The 17,517-nt window shown below is 59.1% G+C and overlaps 1 protein-coding gene across 1 annotated transcript in view; it reads right to left on the bottom strand.

Annotated features, from left to right (window-relative positions):
* Positions 1–17,517, bottom strand: part of LASP1 (LIM and SH3 protein 1) — a 28,727-nt gene that overhangs the window by 6,567 nt on the left and 4,643 nt on the right. Inside the window, exon 3 of the mRNA XM_084300946.1 lies at positions 5,796–5,880. Coding sequence (XP_084157072.1) covers positions 5,796–5,880 — 85 coding nt within the window. The remainder of the gene's footprint in view (positions 1–5,795; positions 5,881–17,517) is intronic.

Here is a 17,517-nt window from a genome sequence, read left to right as displayed (position 1 = left end):
CTGCGGGTCAGCCCCGCAGGCACACGTGGCTCCGAGATAAGGCTGGGAGGCAGCGTCATGGGGGAGGCACGATAACGCTGATTTCTTCCCCAAAACGCTGCCACGGAGGCACTGCCCCAAGCCTCGCCGGGTCACATCCCGCTGGGTCTGGGGGCACCTTGCAGGAGAGGCTGCCAAGGGTTTTGTGTCGCCGTCTGCAGAAGCCAAAGGGCCACACCAGCTCCAGAGGGGACGCGCAGTTTCCACCCCTGTGGGGGGCACGGAGCGGGCCCCCACCCGGAGAGGGGGGCAAAACCAGGCAGGAGGCGAGGGAAAAGGAGATGCCAGGGAAAAGGAGACGCCGTGGTTTGTGTTTGGCAGAAGGGCTGGCGGTGGGAGCGGAGAGCTGCGTCCTTCCCACACCCACTGGCTCTGGAAGGAGGCAGAGGTGGCTCGGGGGCCACGGGGAGGCACAGGAACAGCTTTGTCCTGACTGTTTTAACAAGCCTGGTGTGGATAAGGCTTGGTACAGCCCCCCCTGGCCAGCACATGTTGCTGGATGCTTGCTTGCACTGAGGGCTAGCAAAAATCTCCCAAGAGCAGCCCTGGGACACAGGGCCCTCCCTCGTCCTGCCCCAGCCCCTGCTCCAGGGCACCAAACACATCCTTATCCCACAAGCCAGGAGAAATCAAAGCTTTGGAAGCTCGTCAGAGCCTCTGCCCCCGCTTCAGAGCCACAGCAGGGATGGTATGAGCCACGAGTCAGGTTAGATTTCCAGCTCAGAAGTGACGTTAGAAGGCAAAGGTTTAATGAACCGGGCTGCGGTGTCTACCCGGGGAGGATATTAATGAAACCAAGATGCCAAAGCACATCAGAGAGGAACGCAGGAGACTGATTTCAAGGCAGAAGCCTCTGCTGGCTCGAAGCAGCGAGAAGCGGAGAAAAACTTCCCTGGCTGGGGTGAGGAACCCATCTCGAACACGATGAGGTGGGAAGCAGCAGCACCACGGTGCTGAGCACCAGGCACAAGGAGCCAGAGGTTAAGGGAGCTGCTACAGAGCCCGGGGGACCCCCAGAGAGGGGGCAGGAGGGGCGAAGTCATCAGCCCCAGGGGGCTGTGTTTGTCCTTTATCTGTCCTGCTTTTCATCCAGGCTCTTTTTTTTGGGATCTCCGCAGCCTGCCCGTGGGATGCTGTCCCTGCCATCGTGCTGGGGATGCCGCTCAGAGCAGCCCCAACCCCCCAGCCCCCCCAGGAGGGGTCAGTGGGTGCCAGCACCGGCTGCAAACACACAAGCGATGAGCTTTCAGAAAGCCAAGCGAGAGCAAGAAGCTCCAGGCGAGAAGCTAAGCACAAGGCTAAGCACCTCCTTCGATGGGTTCCACGGATTTACCCTCCTAAATCTCACCCCATGCATCCTCCCTGGTTTTCTCCCTGTTTTCCCCCCTCTGTAGCACTCAGGACACGGCAGCCTGGCCCAACAAAGTGATGTACAGGGGGTGCCCGACTGCAGGGGGGAGCCCGATGCTGGTCCCCGGGGCAGGTTAACCCAAGAGCTGGGCTCCGTGCCACCAGGTCCGAGCACTGGGGACAGCACCAGGAGCAGGAGAGGAAAAGCAGGGGTCAGGGGGGAGCCACTGCCCTTCCTGGCTCTGCTGCAGCACGGCCAGGTCCTGCGGGGCCACAGCCACGGCCGGAAAGGAGGGAGGAAGTGCTCAGAAACGGCGATTTTCTGCTGCTCCCTGCCCTTATATGGGCAGCGGCGCTGTCTGCGCCGGGCTGGGCCAGATTTGGGCACCCGCAGGGCGCAGGGATGAGGGGCAGAGGGATCCCCCCTTAGCAGCCTGGCCACGGGTCCTCACCTCGCTCCTGTCCACGCAGAGCACGGCCACGTGTCTGGCATCCTGCTCCCCTCAATCCCTCAAAATCTCGAGCCCAAGTGACCCTGGGTGATGGAGGGAGATAAATGTAAGGGGCCGACCCCTCTGCGGGCTCCTGCTCGCTGCCAGCACCCCGGCTCAGAGCTGCCTTTCATCCAGGGGCTGTATTTAAGAGCCCAGTGACACAGACAGAGCCAGGACCACGAGATTTCCAGACCCACACCCACGCCTCGCCCCATAATAAAACAGGATCCATGCTAACATCCCTGTAGGAGCTAGGGGAAGCCTTCTTGCAGCCCCTCGTGGGTCCCAGCTCAAGCAAATTAAACCAGCGCCCACGTCCCCGTCGCTGCCAGCAGCTCCCCGAGGTGCCAGCCGTGCTGCTGCAGGAAGGAAACGCTGGGGACAGGAGGGGACAGGAGGGGACAGGAGAGCTACCTGCCTCCCACACCCCCGCAGCCTCCACCCTCGGGCAGGAAAAGCTGCCTCCGGAGCTCCCAATTTGAGGAGTTTGAGAGGAGCCACAGAACGGGAACCCTGCAATTTTCTTGCCGCACGTGGGCTGCGAGAGGAGGCTGCAGGCGTAAAAGCTGTCACTTTGGGGACTTATTTAGCTGCAGGAGGTATTATTATCCAGCGTCTGCCAGTGACCGGAACAGAAGACGCCCTCTCGGCACACAAACAGAGGGCACGGGGACGTGCACGAAGCTGCTCCAGCTCCACAAAGCTGTCCTGACACCACCCCGTGCGTGCGGTGGCTCCTCCAGCCCTACCAGGGTGGGACGGGAGCGTTTTGGGTGGATCGAGCTCCTTAGGGAAACCCGCAAGCACAGCAGCTCTGCAGGAAGGGCGAAGCTGCTGGGGAGCAGGGATTTTTTTTTTGCTCCTGCAATCAGAACCCTCTGTGGAGGACACAGCCCCACAAATTTCCTTACCCTAAAGCAGCTCCCAGCCACGGCAGCTCTGCAGGGATGCGATGAGGGCTGAGTTTGGCTGTAAATGCTGGCGTGAAGGCGAGGTGTGGCTGTTCACATAACCCTGACCTCGCTCCACGAGGGATTTTACCGCTACACCTGCCTGCAGAGCCCTTGCCTGCCCCAGCAGCGTTAGCCAGGATGCACTTTTGGGGGGGAATTTGAACCTCTGAGGTGGCATTTGAACCAGCAACCTGCAGCACAAAAGCCTCCCTGTGAGGCTGTCAGCACAGCACAGCCAGCAAGCTCTTCGCAAGCCTCTCCCCGTGTCAGCTAACAGCTCCAGTTCGCAGGGCTGAGCCCTGCTGCCTGCTCTGGAGGGGCTGGAGGTGACCTTTGCTGGTCCTGGAGGGTTTGCCCAGCTCCTGCAGTTACCACCGAGAGGCTGTCAGTGAAAGAGGAGCGGCTGCATTTTAGCTGGAGTGCTTCAAGAAACACAAAAACGTTTGCCTCTTGGAAAATAGGAGACTCCCTTTGTAGGCAGAACAAAGGCAGGGAGGAATTAAGATCTTATCTGGAGTGATTCAGGATCTCTCCTCCCTGGAGGGCTGAGGCAGTTTCCACCTGATTTGTCAGTGCCATCTCCCACTGTCACCTCCGTCCCTGTCCCCATCCCCTCCTCCTGGGCTGCCTGTGCCTGCTGCACAGCCTCCTCTCCCTCCTGCTCACACAAATCGTATTTTCAGCACATCCCCGCATGAGACCAGCACCGAAAAGGTGTGGTGCTGGTGTCTGAGGGGCTCCAACACCCTGCCTGCATCCCAGCCCCTCTGCTGTTCACATGCAGCCAGGTTCCTGAGCCCTGCTCCTGCCTGTGGCTTTGCCAGGCAGGTCGAGGGGAGCAGGGCCAGCAGCTGGCACCTCCTCGAGTGCTCTGGCACCTCCTGCAGCCGTGTCTCAGCCCCTTGGCCCCGTGGCAGTGTCCCCAAGGAGCCCATGCAGAGGGCTGTCCCCGTTACAGCGCTGCCGAGAGCCGTGCTTGGAGCTCTGCTGCACCTCCCACAAGGAACAGCAGTTGCCAAGCTCTTGGGATCTTGAAGTTGGTGTAAAATGTCTGTTCCAGCTCCCTCCTTTAAAAGGGGCCATGCAGACGATGCACTGGAAGCCGCCGTGCTGGTCGGTGTCCTTTTGGTGCTGTGTAGGATGGGGATGCAGCTCCATGGGGGCTCCCCCTGCTCAGGGCACTGTCCCTGGAACCTCCCCTGCTCCTGGGCGGCTGCTCCAGTCGGGCACGGATGTCTGGGTCTCTGCACGGCTCCCCAGACACTTGGTTAACAGGGAAATGGGGTGAATAAGACCCTGCAACAACCTCACGGAGAGGAGAGAAACCTAGTTTTGCTTCCAGCACAGCACGCACCGCAAGGAGCTGAAAGTCCCAGCAAGCTACAGAAAAGCCCCGGCAGTGCAGAGCATGCTCCCGCCCTCCCTGGGGTCTCCTTTAATAAGCAAGAACTAATGAAGAGCCTGAGTTCATTGTAAAAACAGCACTGGATACTCCAGAGCATTTGGTACAGCGTTATCTTGATTGTTACCATGGAAAAGCAGCCGTGTCCCCTTAGCAGCTCCGTGAAGCACAAAGCAAGCCCGGGGCTGAGCTCTGGCTCCCTGCTCGAGCCAAGCCACGTTTGTGCAAGCCAGGAGCTGTTGGGCAACCCGCTCCGAGGAGCAGAGCTTGCCAAAGCAGAGGTTTCAAAACTCGGCGCTGGCTGTGTGGGCACCGCCAGCTCCGGCTGCTAACAGGTGAGGTCCCGATTTCCCCCCTCCTCCAGCAGGAAGCACGCCCGAGCAGTTTGCTTTTTTTTTTTTTTTTCAGCTCCTGGCACTCCCAGGCTAATGGGGAAGAAAGGAAGGTCGCCGTGTCCTTCAGAGCACAGCCGGGAGAGGAACGCGCCGATCCCAGATGTCTGCTCACCCTGAGCCCACCGCCAGGGCAAATCCTGTGCCGTTCACCCTCTGTCCGGACCTTCTGTGGACTGGCACTGCTGGCACACCGAGCTGAGCCAACACGCCTTGCTGACAGCTCTCCGGGCAGTCTTTTTGCCCCTTCCCATTGAAGGAAAAATAATTAAATGGATTCCCAGAACGGTTGCCACATCCTGTGTTCTCCTCAGAGACTGTGACTCAAGCCAGAATTGCCCCCGGATGCGTTTTCTTCCACTGCAGCGCACTCCGAGCACACATCTGCAGCTGTACAACAAAGCTCACCACCACAGCTCAGGACCACGTCGGGTGCTTTGGGCTCAGCCGTGCCCCACGAACGCCAATTCTTGGTGCAGAGAAGTCTCACAAAGAGAGGCCATCCACCAAGGCCGCCTGTCCTGCGCTGATTTTGCCCTTCCAAGGCACAAAACTTCTTCACAGCAGCATCACTCGCAGCTCCCTCCCATATCCTCAGTGCCCTGGAGTAGGCAGGAAAGCAGATTGCTCCTGCGTCCCCCCAAGAGCCGAGCAGCTCCCCCTGCACCACCAGAAGTTATCAGGGTGAGCACCCAGCCCAGAGCCGTGCGTCAGGGCTGGGGACTTCTGCTGACCCAGGGACACCTCGAGGGTACAGAGCAGGACGCGCCTGGACAACACCCCTCTCAGACAGGCTCCTCTCTTCCCTCTGGAGAAAGAGATCTTGGTCTGTGCCAGTCCTTATCCCTTCTATCTGTTTATTTCTGCTTGCCAGCACTTTCCAGCCCTACAACACCTGGGTTTACCTGAAATACTCGCCTACGGAGCCTGTCCAGATGAGGCCATTTGCCATTTCACCTGATTGCGTTGCTGGGTGCCAGGAGGGAAAAAAAAAAAAACAGTGCAAGACATGGACGTGACCAGGAGAGGCAAACCGTGGGCCGGACCCTTCCCACCACCAGGGACGAACGAGAACAGCAAAAGCTCAGACGTGTGAGACACGAGAAGAGGAGCCCAGCCCCAAAATTGCTGTGCAAGGGCGTTGGGGAAGCACCAGCGCGCTCACCTGGCTCTGCAGCTCGCTCTGCTGCTTCAGGCGCAGGTTCTCGGGAGTGTCTGCCACCATGGTGAAGGACTGCTTCGGGTAGTGTCTGGGGAGGGAAAGCAGATCGTTAAAGCAGATCGTTAACCCACGGTGCTCCTGCAGGCCACCTCCACCCCCCCCCGGACCCCACAAGAGCTCCGACACAGGGCCATGGGACAGTGGCGACGCCACCGGGTGTGCTGCCCTGTACCCCAGAGCAGGCACATTTCTCACGATAACTGCAGCTAAAGTCCATCAGCAGCTTTATCAGGGAAAGGGGAAGGGGAGGATTTCCTCCCCTGCAGAGGGGGATGGCTTTCCAGGGCTGTACCCGTCTGGTTTCTGGACAGACCTAGCACATCTCCATCGAAACCTTCAATTTTTCATTAAACAGTCCTCAGGGTAACATCAGACCAAGTAAATGCTACGAACGCCCTGGTTTTACAACAAGACTTTGCTTCTGCTTCACCATTTCTGTCAGAAAGGGTCAGAGGGAGGAGGGTGACTCTTCACTTGCTGATTTTACCCAAGTCTCAGCCACGCAGACCTCACATCACGGCCTGCTGACTGCAGAGCATCACAGCCCCGGCATAAACCATGTCAGCACAACCGTGCCTGTCCCGGGGGCACGGGCTGTGCTTCTTATCTACTCCAGTTCTGCGTGCTCGGGGAACGCTCAGGGCATGCCTGAAATGGGAGCAGGAGGCAGGAGACCTCCGCCGCGGCCTGGCTGCGAGCCCAGCAGCGATTATTCTGAAGTGCCACGGAGCAGTTTCTGAAGAGCAGACACAGCCCTTGCTGCGGACATAAATCAGCAGTTGGAAGAACTCAGGGGCTGGCAGAAAGCAAAATATCTGATCCCAACGCTGGAGGTTGCTACGAGGCCCCTCCGAGCAGACCGGGAACCTTCACGTGGCCACCTCCAGACCCCTGGGAGGTGTGGAAAAAAAAAGCAGGAGGCAAAGCAGTGCTGCAAGAGGGGGTGTTCAGTGGGTGAAATCCCTCGTTAGGCTTGGAAAGAGCCTGGCAGCAGCTATCACTGGACCCTCATGCCTCCGAGAGGCAGCAGTGACAGCAGGATGCTTCGGCACGAGTGTCCTGCTGCTGGTCCTGCCCTTGGGGTGAGGCACACCACAGGATGCCCTCTCCCCACCGTCCTGCCCCATGCACAGCCCACGAGCGGCACGGAGGAAGCTTTACAGCACAGGAACACCCGCAGGATGCTCAGTGCTGGCCGCCCCCATGTCAAGCTCCGTGCACCAAGCCCCCCGGGAAGTGCCCACGGAGGAAACCCGACGCTGAACGGATGGAAACTGCTCTCGTGGGATGGAAAGGAAACCAAAGACGTCCCACGGCAGCACTTAGGGTTTGTAACTCAAGTAGCAGAGAGCAAGGAGGGGGGAAAACGGCCTTCACAAAGGGCCGGAGGTTTCCCTTTTGCACGATTTAAAGCAGGACTCCCGGCGTGGTGGCACAGAAAGGGTTTTAGGAAGCCAGTTCCTAGCACAGCGCCGTGGCTTTGAGGCACAGGCCGCAGCAGCCCTGGGTTGTGTTTACCACAGAGCTGTGTTTCAACCTGGTTTCACTTTCAAACATGCAAGAACTGGGCCAGAATCTCCTGAAAAGGGCAACCGAGCCATCGCCCACCACAGCGGCTCCTTGGGGCAACAGAGGCCTGCGGCTCCTCATGGCGGGGCACGGTGCCTGGCTCCCCACGGGGGTTTGAAGGCTTTTAGCACGGTGCTGACCCCAATCTCAGGGCTGTAACCCAGCCTGGGCAGCCTCCAGGTCCCACATCTCCACCAGCACAGCCCAAGTGGTGCCTGAACCAAGCTCTGCAGGGTTATGGAAGCTCCAGGAGCCACGGCTCCTGCCCCTTTCCAGGCCATGAAACGTTTTGTGGGTCTCAGGCCCTCGGGCTGCACTCCGGGAGCTTGTGTGCTGCAGCGTTAGCAATCAGCTATTTACAGAATCAGCATTAGCACCTCTGTCTGAGGCTAACCAAAATGTGGCCAGCTGAGGGTAAGTTAGCAGAAAGCCGGCTGCAGGGGGAGGAATCTGTCTGAAAACTGCTGGCCTCCGAGCAGGGCAGCAGCAGACACAGCCACAGACCTGCAAGAGCAGCACACACCTCATAAAGCAGCAATGCAGGAAGCTCGAGAATAAAAATAGACTCCTCCTGAGCCTCGCTGAAAAAATAAAGAGAACCCTCCATGTGCACACAGAAACCAAGCAGATGCAGATGTGGTTTGCAGAAAGGGGAAAAGACAACTCAGCAAGCAGCAGCTCGCTGCCTGCCCCCCTCTCCCCAGCCCTGCAGCGTCTGGGATAGCAGGGGACAGACCTGGGCAGCCTCCAAAAACACAGCACCACGGCAGCCCGGCTGTCCTGCCGGCCTCGGCGAGGTCCCAGCCAGCCCCCACTGAGCACCGTGCGGCCGGACCCGTGCCAAGTGAGCCCAAAGCAACCCTAACACAGCCCCCCGCAGACGTCTGGCGACAGGAGAGACCGAAAAGCACAAGAAGCAGCTTTAGACAGCAGATCACCGACTGCTTCGAGGATATACTTTAATCTCTGTTTAGATTAATCTGATTAGAGGGGATATAATACCGTGTGCTGGGGCTCCGTTCCTCACTACTGCTGGGAACTGCCACGGGAAGGCTTCACGCCGGGGTACGGTGTCAGGGCACAGACCTCTCCACGCTGCTTCCCGGGGAAATTTCGGCCTTGAGACTCCAGTAACAATAAAATCTGATCCTCCACGAGGGCCCAGTGCTCACCAGGAGCAACGGACACCGCAGAACCGGGTGTGTTTTCGCCATTTACTTAAGTGCTCACGTGGAAACGGAGCTCTTGCTGTTCTGGCCATCGCTTCTGCTCTCCCAGCAGCTAAAGCAAGCGGCGCGAACATCGGGGTGGGTGCTGCCCGGACCCACCCAAAGGCCCTGCTACGGCCACTGCTCAGAGCTGCACCCACGGACCACATTTTAGAAGCAGCAAATCAACCTCAGACGCGTTGGGACCAAATCCACGCCAGCTGCTGTCTGCTGCTAAGGGATGAGCAGCCTGGGGGGCTGAAAAGGAGGGGGGGGTGCCTGCGTACACGGCACCAGCCTGTGGTTAGCCAGCTCCTTGGCATAAAGGCTGCTGCAGTTGCACCAGTCACTGGGTGTAATGCTTGCAATACCTTGAAGAGATGGCATCGAGGGGAACGGGCCTTGGACCAGGGCACAGAGACAGCAGAAAGCTGGTTTTGTAACCCTACGGTGCTGGGGGAGGCTGCGCTCACCTCGCTGCTGTGGGAAGGAGGAGAGGCAACGAGCAGCAAACCTGCACGTGTGTGCAGTGCTGGGTGCCACCAGGCAGCTGCTGAGGGAGCCAGGGCTTAGTGACCAGCAGTGCCAGCCCCGTAAGGGCACTGTCTGCGCTCACGGGGCACCGGGGGACAGGGAGAGCCTCAGCTCGTTTCACTCCAGTTACTCACGTCCTGCAGCCCTCGCCTGGGTTTCTTGGAAGTCACCGCCTGACTCACACCGAGGTCAAAGAGAACAAAGCCACTTTTTAAGCACGAATGCAGCTAAACCCCTAACGCCCTCCCCGACGGCTAATTCTCCATTTGGCAAACGAGGTCTTGATGCCAGCAGGGCATCGGATCAGCCCCAGATATGCCGTGGGATGGAGCCACAGGCTGTCAGCACCGCCAGACAGTGGCACGGAGCTGCACAGCTCCCATGAAGGGCACACACGGTTCCAGTTGTGCACACCAGCGAGCCCGAGCTGCATTTACGGCTCAGCCACGGCCCGCGAGCTGCGTGCTGGCTGCTGGTGCTGCGAGCCTAAATCATCCCATTCCCATGGCAACCGCATCCGATGCTCCGGGCATGCCAATATCGCTCCGAAGGCGAGTCCGAGCAGCAGCCTCCAGGGCAGGAGGAGGGAAGCCCCAGTCACTGCAAGGGCTGGGCACCAAGTGACACAAATCCATCCCCGCGGAGCTCAGAGAAACCAAAAAGCCACAGCTGTAGGGCAAAAAAAAATAATAAAAAAAAATCAATCTTCTGCAAGACAGCCAACAGTGCTGCTGCTTCTTGCATTTCCAGGAGCGCTGTGCCCACAGCAGTCTGTGCCCTGCTGCAGGGCCTGGGGAGGGAGAGGAAGAGATAGGCACAGCCCGCAAGGACTACACCAGAATGAGGTTTCCTCCTCTGTCAGTGAGATTTTGAGGAACCCTCCTAAGGCTTGGGGCAGCCTTGAGCCCCTACAGACCGCTGTGGTGAGGCAGCAGCGACCTGTCCATGCGAGGCATGGGAAGGAACGCACACGTTGAACCATTTCCCTGAATATTAGGCATCGTTTTTCCCCAAAGCATGGCTCATGAGATCCGCCGGGTAAGGGAAAGGCATTTCAGTCCTCTGGGAATTTCAGGCCAGGAGCTGCTGATTCAGGAGCGGTGACGGCCCCCCCGCCAAAGCCAGCGCTTCCCACTGCTCAGCCAGCACAAACACAGCCGCCCATATCCCCGCAACACGCCGGAGAAGGGAAAGCCATCTCATATGCATGAGAATCAGCCCCAGAAATAGTCGGCAGTAAATTAAATCTTAATGAGAAAGCACCAAACGAGTTGCCTTGGGTTCGGGGAGAGCGCGGGAGGCAGCGGGCGTGTGGGAATCGGGCGCCTGTTCCCCTGGGATCCACGGGACTGGTGCTGAGGATGGGACTGGACGGGTCCTGCCCTCCCCAGGGGGGTGGTCTCACGCTGTCCTGCTTCTCCCCCTCCCCATCACCAGGTCCAAAAGGAGGGAGCAGAGCAAGGCGGGGGGGGTCCTTGCTGCTCTCCCCTAGGTGCCACCAACACGTCACCGCTCAGCCTGCCTCCAGGCGTGCACCAAAGGCGCATCCTCACGAGCAGGGACCAGCGAGGAAGGCACAAAATGGCTTTCAAAAAAAAATAAAAAAAACAAAAAAAAAAAAAAACAGGAACCAGGGGGAATTTCAGCAGCCCCAACGCCACCGGGCTCGGCGCCGCACGGAGGTTGCCGAGTCCTTGACGGAGGCGGCTTCTTGCCAGCCGCTGCAGGAGCTCGCCCAGCTGCTGCCAACAGCTCCACGCCAACACCACCACGTTCACGTCCTCCTCCAACACGTGCACGCCCGCCCCAATGCCCTTTGCTCCTCGCCTCTTCCCCAGAAGCTCATTCCCCAAGTTAAGCCAGCAGGCAGCGAAGCACGCAAGGAGCAAAAGTCACTCGAACCGACGCTGCAGCCAAGGCGACTGAGCCCTGAAGGGCCAGCAGAAAAACCCTCCGGGACTCCAGGGCCTCTGAACGCGACAATCAGACAAACCCAGTAGCCTTTCCAGAACAAATGGGGGCCAGGAAGAAACCACCACGGGAGCTAACGCAGAGGTGCCCGGCTGGCACAACCACAGCACCTGGTTTTTGCTCCTGGTTTGGCACAAGCAGGGGGCTGCTCTCCCTGCCCCAGGCTGCAGGTGCACAGGGAGGGGATGAAGCAACCGAGCCCCTGGTGAAGTCCTCCCAGCTCTGCCACGAGGCATTTTGTGCTGCATGGTTAAATCAGGTCAGGGGAGCCTTTGCGAGCCAGATCGAGCCGTCTGGCTCCTGCATTAGGGGCTGCTTGGGTGCGTTAGCTCCAAGGCACCTGGAAGCTCACCCCGCTGGTTGCAGCGGCTGTAGGATTACCATGGGATAAGGGTCCGTCTGCTCAGCAGCCCTCCCCCAGCTGGCTTTGCCATCTCTCCCCTGCCACTACAGGGCCCTCGTGCAGCCCGGGGAGACACAAAGCTCCCCTGGTTCTTCCCGAGAACCCCCCCAAAGAGCTGCACGAGCGAAGGCAGGGCTGAGCCAGGGAGCTCCTGGTGCAAGCACACCGGGCACAGCCTTTCCCACGCACTGACCAGCTCCAGCCCTGGCTTCCCGTGACCCCGAGGCAGAAAACCCCATCAGCAGCTTCCCCTTCCTGCACCCAGCACAGCAATGGGTGTGCCAGCGACCTCAGCTCCGGACCGGTGCAAAATTTGGGCTGCTGGCGTCCCCACCACATCCCAGTGCCTGGGAGCAGCCACCCCTAAAAGCTGCCCTCCATGAGAAGCTCTGCTCTGCTCCCTCCCTGCCAGCCAAAAAAAAAGTGGCAGGGCTTGAGCCTGGGGAGCTTCTTGGGAGCTGAGAAGCAGAGAGAAACTTCTCCAATTAAAACACCAAAGGACACAGCTGCAGGACCTCGTAAGCAGCGCTCTGGTTGTGCACAGTGCTCGACCACGAGCCCCCCCAGGTCTGAGAGCTGTGGGACACGGTTGTGCCACCTCCAGCAGGACTCAGACGTGTGTTTAGCCCCGCAGGGTGAGCAGGAGATGGCTGGGTGTCTACAAGAGCCTCCCTAGCTCCAAGAGTTGCTTTGTGGCTTGTGTTCAAGCGCAGGCACCACGCAAGTGCCCTCGGCAGACGTGCCGGGTGCTGCCCTGGGTGAGGCCGTGCAGCCCCTTCCCCACCCACAGACCTGCCCCCCCCCGGGGGCCACGGCCGCCTCCGTGCAGCTGCCTCGAGGTTTTGGGAAAGAAGAGTTAAACAAAGGAAGTAATAGACCCTGCCTTGCCAGAACGCTCTAAGTTCACATCCTGCCTTTCAAAGACTCGCCGATTCCTGGGGACGAGCTTAAAAAAAATATATAAACTTTTTCTTTTTTTTTTTTTTTTTTTTTTTTTTTAAAAAAAAGCAGCACCATGCCACTTCGCAGAAGGCTTGCAAACATCCCACCCATGAAAGAGAAGGGCGGCGCGGGGAGATTTCGGTTCCTCCCAGCACTTTCAGGGAGAGGCGCTGCCAAAATGGCTGGGTCCAGCTCTCCACGTGTGCAGCCGCCGCCTCCCCCCCAGCATCTGCTCGCAGCCTGCCCGAGGCGGGTGTGCGAGCTCAGCGCCACCCCACAGGGCTCTGCTGCTCCCATTCCCACCGTCCAGCTGCCAGGATGGGGGAGGCAGAAGGAAAAAAAGAAACAAAAAACAAAAAACCCTCGCCCCCAGCTCCCCTTGGCTGGCTGGGTGCTGAGCAGGGCGCCCAGGGGCTCTGCCAGCAGGTAGCAGAGGGTGCTGCAGAGCAGAAGGGAAAGCAGCTTGCTTCAGGAACCTGCTTCGAGCCACGAGGGAAAGGTTTCAAGTGAAAGCAGCAGCACACGGGGAAGCCAGCGGTCACTTTTGGAATCGGCCCCGCTCACCACGCTGCCCCCGTCCCGTCCCCGAGCCCCCAAAACAGAGCGGTGCCTGTCCAACCCCCCCCCCCCACACACACACACTACAGACAGGGCTCAGAGGAGCTGTTTATGGGAACGGGGCAGGCGTCACAACGGTGCTGTGTTTTTCCACAAGGTTTTTTGGCCCCAGGCGTGGATAAATAAGTTCGGATAAATAAGATCAGGGAAGTCAACAGCCAGCCACTGCCGCCCCCACCCCACGCGGCGAGGTCTGTGCCAGGCAGACCTTGGTGCAGCCTCAACCCAAACCCCCCCCCCAGGGCTCTGTGGGTGCTGCCCCCTGCCCAGGGCAGGGCAAGGGGCTCTGCTTGAGCCCCCCAGTGTGGGGTGAGCTGCGTTGCTGCTGCTGGGGGCACGGGGAAGCCGCCTGGGTTCTGCTGCCATGAGCAGGGAGACGGCGCCTGCTGCACGAGCAGGAGGACCCCGGATCACAGATGCCCTGAGCAAGGGGATCATGTTCCTCGGAGAACAAGCTCACCTGCCATCTGCTTTGTCCTAAACAACACGGCAGCGTCCTATTGACACTGCTCCTACCTGAGCTGGAGCACATCTCCCCCCCCTCCAGGCTCCAGGAGGCAGGGAGCCCACGTTCACCAGGTGGTGACAATGCCCTGGGATCTATTGAGAAGCAATCGGCAAGGCAGGGGGAGCCAGGAGGCACCGTGGGGTCTGCCCCCAGCTCCTGCTTCTGCAGAGGGTTTTGTGCACGGGGACATCGCTGTTTGATGTGAGCAAGGCAGGCACCGGCCACGGAGGAGGCACCAGCAGAGGATGGGGTGGGGGGAAGGTAGCAGGGCCCCTGGGGAGGGATTTTGGGTTTCCACCAACTGACCAGGAAGCCTGGAGCAATAGCACCAGCTGCCAGAGGTCCCTGCGTCGATCCCAAGTACACAGAGAGCACCTGGAGTCAGCTGCCCTTCCTAAATACTCCAGAAAGCAGACATCACACCCCAAAGGGGACAGATTTTGCACCCCAAAGAGGATTCACCAACATTTGGCACCAGGAGCCCCCCCTCTCCCCAGTCCTGGAGGCACCAGGACAACGCGCGGTGCCTGCTCGGAGCCCCACGGCGCACAAAGTGTGCGAGCCCAGACAGAAAGCCAGTTATTCTCATCCCGAAACTCGGCACAAATAAAGCGTCGGACAAACACCTGGACCGCGTCCCAGCAGCACAGTTGTTCCTCTTTCCCTTCCTGCACCCCCCCCTCCCTTAAACTCGGAGGATCACTTATTAGTGTGGTAGGCTGCTACCAGATGGAGCGGCGAGGAGTGCCAAGAACAGATCCCTGGCTCGCTGGGGAACTTGGAGCAGCTCTGCCCACCGCTCGCTAACTTTTTCCAAGCGAGAAGCGAGCCCCAGAGGTATCGGGAAGCTCGCTCCAAATGGAAAGGCCAGGATCGAGTTACTGGGGAGAAATCTGCCGGGGAGGCTCCTCGGGTCGCCACCAGGAGTTTGGGGCTCGTGCCCGAGCGATGCTCCTCGCTAGGTGAGCCGGGGGCTGGCAACGAGGCACATCAACCCCACGGCCCCGATCCCCTCGTCGTGGCCCCACAGCCCCGATCCCCCCCCCAGGACACGCTTGGCACGAGGAGGACAGCCACCGCCGGGTGTGGTTTATTGCAGGGAAAGGCATCTCCTCGCCGAGGAGACGCTGAAGTCACGCAAGCACAGCAGATGGAGGGAACGGGGACCCTGCTGACACACCTACGTGAGATATTTCTGGCAGCCTCGCGTTGCCTTTAGCCCCTTTGTGAGGAGAGGGGGGGAAAATAAAAAAATAATAATAAAAAAAAAAGCAGTTTTCCCCTTCCCCTGCCAACAAGGGGAGCAGCACAGCGCCTGCCTGCAGGGCTCTGCCCCAGATAGTGAGTGGGGCTAGGCGGAGGCGAGCAGGGTCTGGCCAGCAGCACGTGGCTGCGTGAGCCCCAGCAGAGGATGCCGGAGCTGTGCCAGGCTCCCAGGGGGCAGGGGAAGGCCACTTGCTCCCTGCCCACTCAAAATTCACACCCAGCCCCTCCGGCCAGCCCCATTTCACAGCAGCAGGATGCCAGCACGGAGACGCATTCAGAGCGATTGCTTTAAGTCCAGCAGGAATTCGTGGGAGCCCAGAGCTCTGCCGTGAAGTCCTGCCTTGTCTAGACGTCCTCTGGAGGGAGATGAGCAGAACAACCTCGTCACCGGGCACAGCAGAGGAACCTCCCCTGCCTCCACAGGACAGCAGCCTGGTGCCTGCAGCTGCAGATTTTTAAATCCTGTATGTATTGCTGCAGAAATTACATCCTGTATATGATGTGTATTTGGGAGCAGCCGGTCCCCTGGACACCCACACAGTCTCCCCTCCACTCTCAGAGGCCTCGCACTATCTGCACACAGCCCCACCTTGATCCAGAAAGAGGTGGAGGCAGAGGAACTCACATTAAAAGATGAGCCCAGCCTCAAATGCTGCTTCCAGGGAGCAGCCAGGCACCCCAGTACCCAGCTGAAGCCACAAGGGGAAGGCTGAGGACCTGCTCACATCCACCAGAGCTCCCCGAGGGGCACGGGGAGCTACCAGCCACCTCCCTGAAAGGCAGCACACAGATTTACTGCTGGGGCAGCGTCACACGGGGAGGAAGCCCAGCCCTCTTCCTCCTGCTCTCTTGAAGAAAGAAACTTTGGAATTTGGCAGCCGGCCACAGCTCGAACAGAGGAGACCCTGTGCTAGGGCACGTTCAGAAGAACAGCCTCCTCCCGGCCAGCACTAACGTTGCTTTTCCCCCCTCTCACTGCTGCTTGGGGACAGAAGATGTCGCCCCCCAGCCCCTGTGGGAAGGATGAGACCCTCGGGGGCAGCTCTGGGTTCACCTTGCCCAGCCCTTTCTTCCTCCCCAGGATATTCAAGGCCACCACGGGTCCCGGCTGGAGGGGCTGGGTGGTAGCAAGCCCTGTCCCTGCAGCTCCCTGCACCCTGCTATGGGTGCTGACCCCATGCAGCCCCCAGCCCGGGGGGCGAGGGCCGTGCCAGCAGCCCCCAGCCACTCTCAATTCCCTCCACGGCTAGGCACGGCCACGCCAAGCAGGAAAAAGAGAACCAAATTCAGATTTCCATGCGCCATCCGAGCACCTTGGGGGTAGCGGCGAGCCAGGCAGCTCCAGAGGGAGGCTGCTGAAGGGTTAAGGCAGCGAGCGGCATCAAAGGGAGCTCTGAGCAGAGGGGGGTGAGAAGCTGAGATGGGTCGGGGTTGCGCAGACTCCTTGGAATCTCAGGAATTTCCCATTATTATCCCACTTCCCTTGCAGCAGCGTGGAGGGAGAAAGCACTGGAGGGACCCCAGGGCCGTGCCTGTGGCCAGGCTCAGAGCTGCCAGCGCTGGCCTCGGGGTGCAGGGGAGGACAAGGAGGAGAGCTCGGGGGGCTCAGCTCCTGCACAGACCTGCTGCTCGCTGCAAACCAAGGCCCCCCAAGCTCTCAGATCCCAGCACAGCAGATTTGGGGACCTGCAGAGCCACAGAACAGGCGCTGGGGAGCCCCAGCAGCTCAGTCCCCCCCTCACCGTGCCATCACTGCAGGGGTTTTCCTTCCACCTTTAAGGCAGGAGTTCTGAGCTGGTGCCAGGGGCCCCCACTACAAGAATGAGGGTTATTTGCTGCTTCTCACACCACTGCCACTTCAGGTAGGGTCCCAGGACACAGCATTACCAGCAGATTTGGACGCTGCATGCCTCACCCCATCCAGTTTGCCCACCAGGGACGGGTCACAGCCACCACGAGCACGTGGTGCCAGCAGTAACCGAGCTGAAGGGGAAGTTTTTCTGCCAGAGCACCATTGGTTGGTGAACTTATGGCTTCTCCTTTCCATTCTTAGACATTAAGATGATTAATACCCATCTTACAAGGATGTTGTCAGGATTACAGTTTTTAAAGCACTCCGTGAACGGAACCTGCTGTACAAGAGCTTAGTGTCACATTATCTAATTTTCCTTCTCAGGCCTGTTAATATATAAGAAGCTGCTACAAAAACCTTACCGCAGAGGTGCTTCACCCACATTAACATGCACAGCAAGCACACTTTTACTTACCTACGGGCTGAGCAGGGACTAGCTGCCATGACCCAGCCCCAGGAACCCAGAGAGCTATCGCTGTTGGACTTCAACACACGAGCACGCTGGGTTACCACTTAAATCTCCTGACTCCAGTGATCATCCACTGCAGAGGAACTGACTAAGGAGAACTTTAAAAACCCGACACAAAGGCAGCATTGATGTTTTTATGCAAAGCTTCCTGCCTAAACAAACGGCGCGCTGCACATCCCATTTAAGACCTCCTCGAGTGAAAAACCAGCCTCAGAAGGGAGCGCTGGCTTGGAGTCACCCCTTAGTGCTCAGAAAGTCTTTGTCAGCGCTACCACGCACAGCCAAGGGTCTTCTCTTAAGAAAAAACAATCATGGGGACCAGCAA

Source organism: Netta rufina (assembly GCF_964035555.1).
Source record: "Netta rufina genome assembly, chromosome: 24".
NCBI classification, from domain to species: Eukaryota; Metazoa; Chordata; class Aves; order Anseriformes; family Anatidae; genus Netta; species Netta rufina.
The sequence above is the reverse complement of the archived record's forward strand: the minus strand, read 5'-3'. Positions and strand labels throughout refer to the sequence as shown.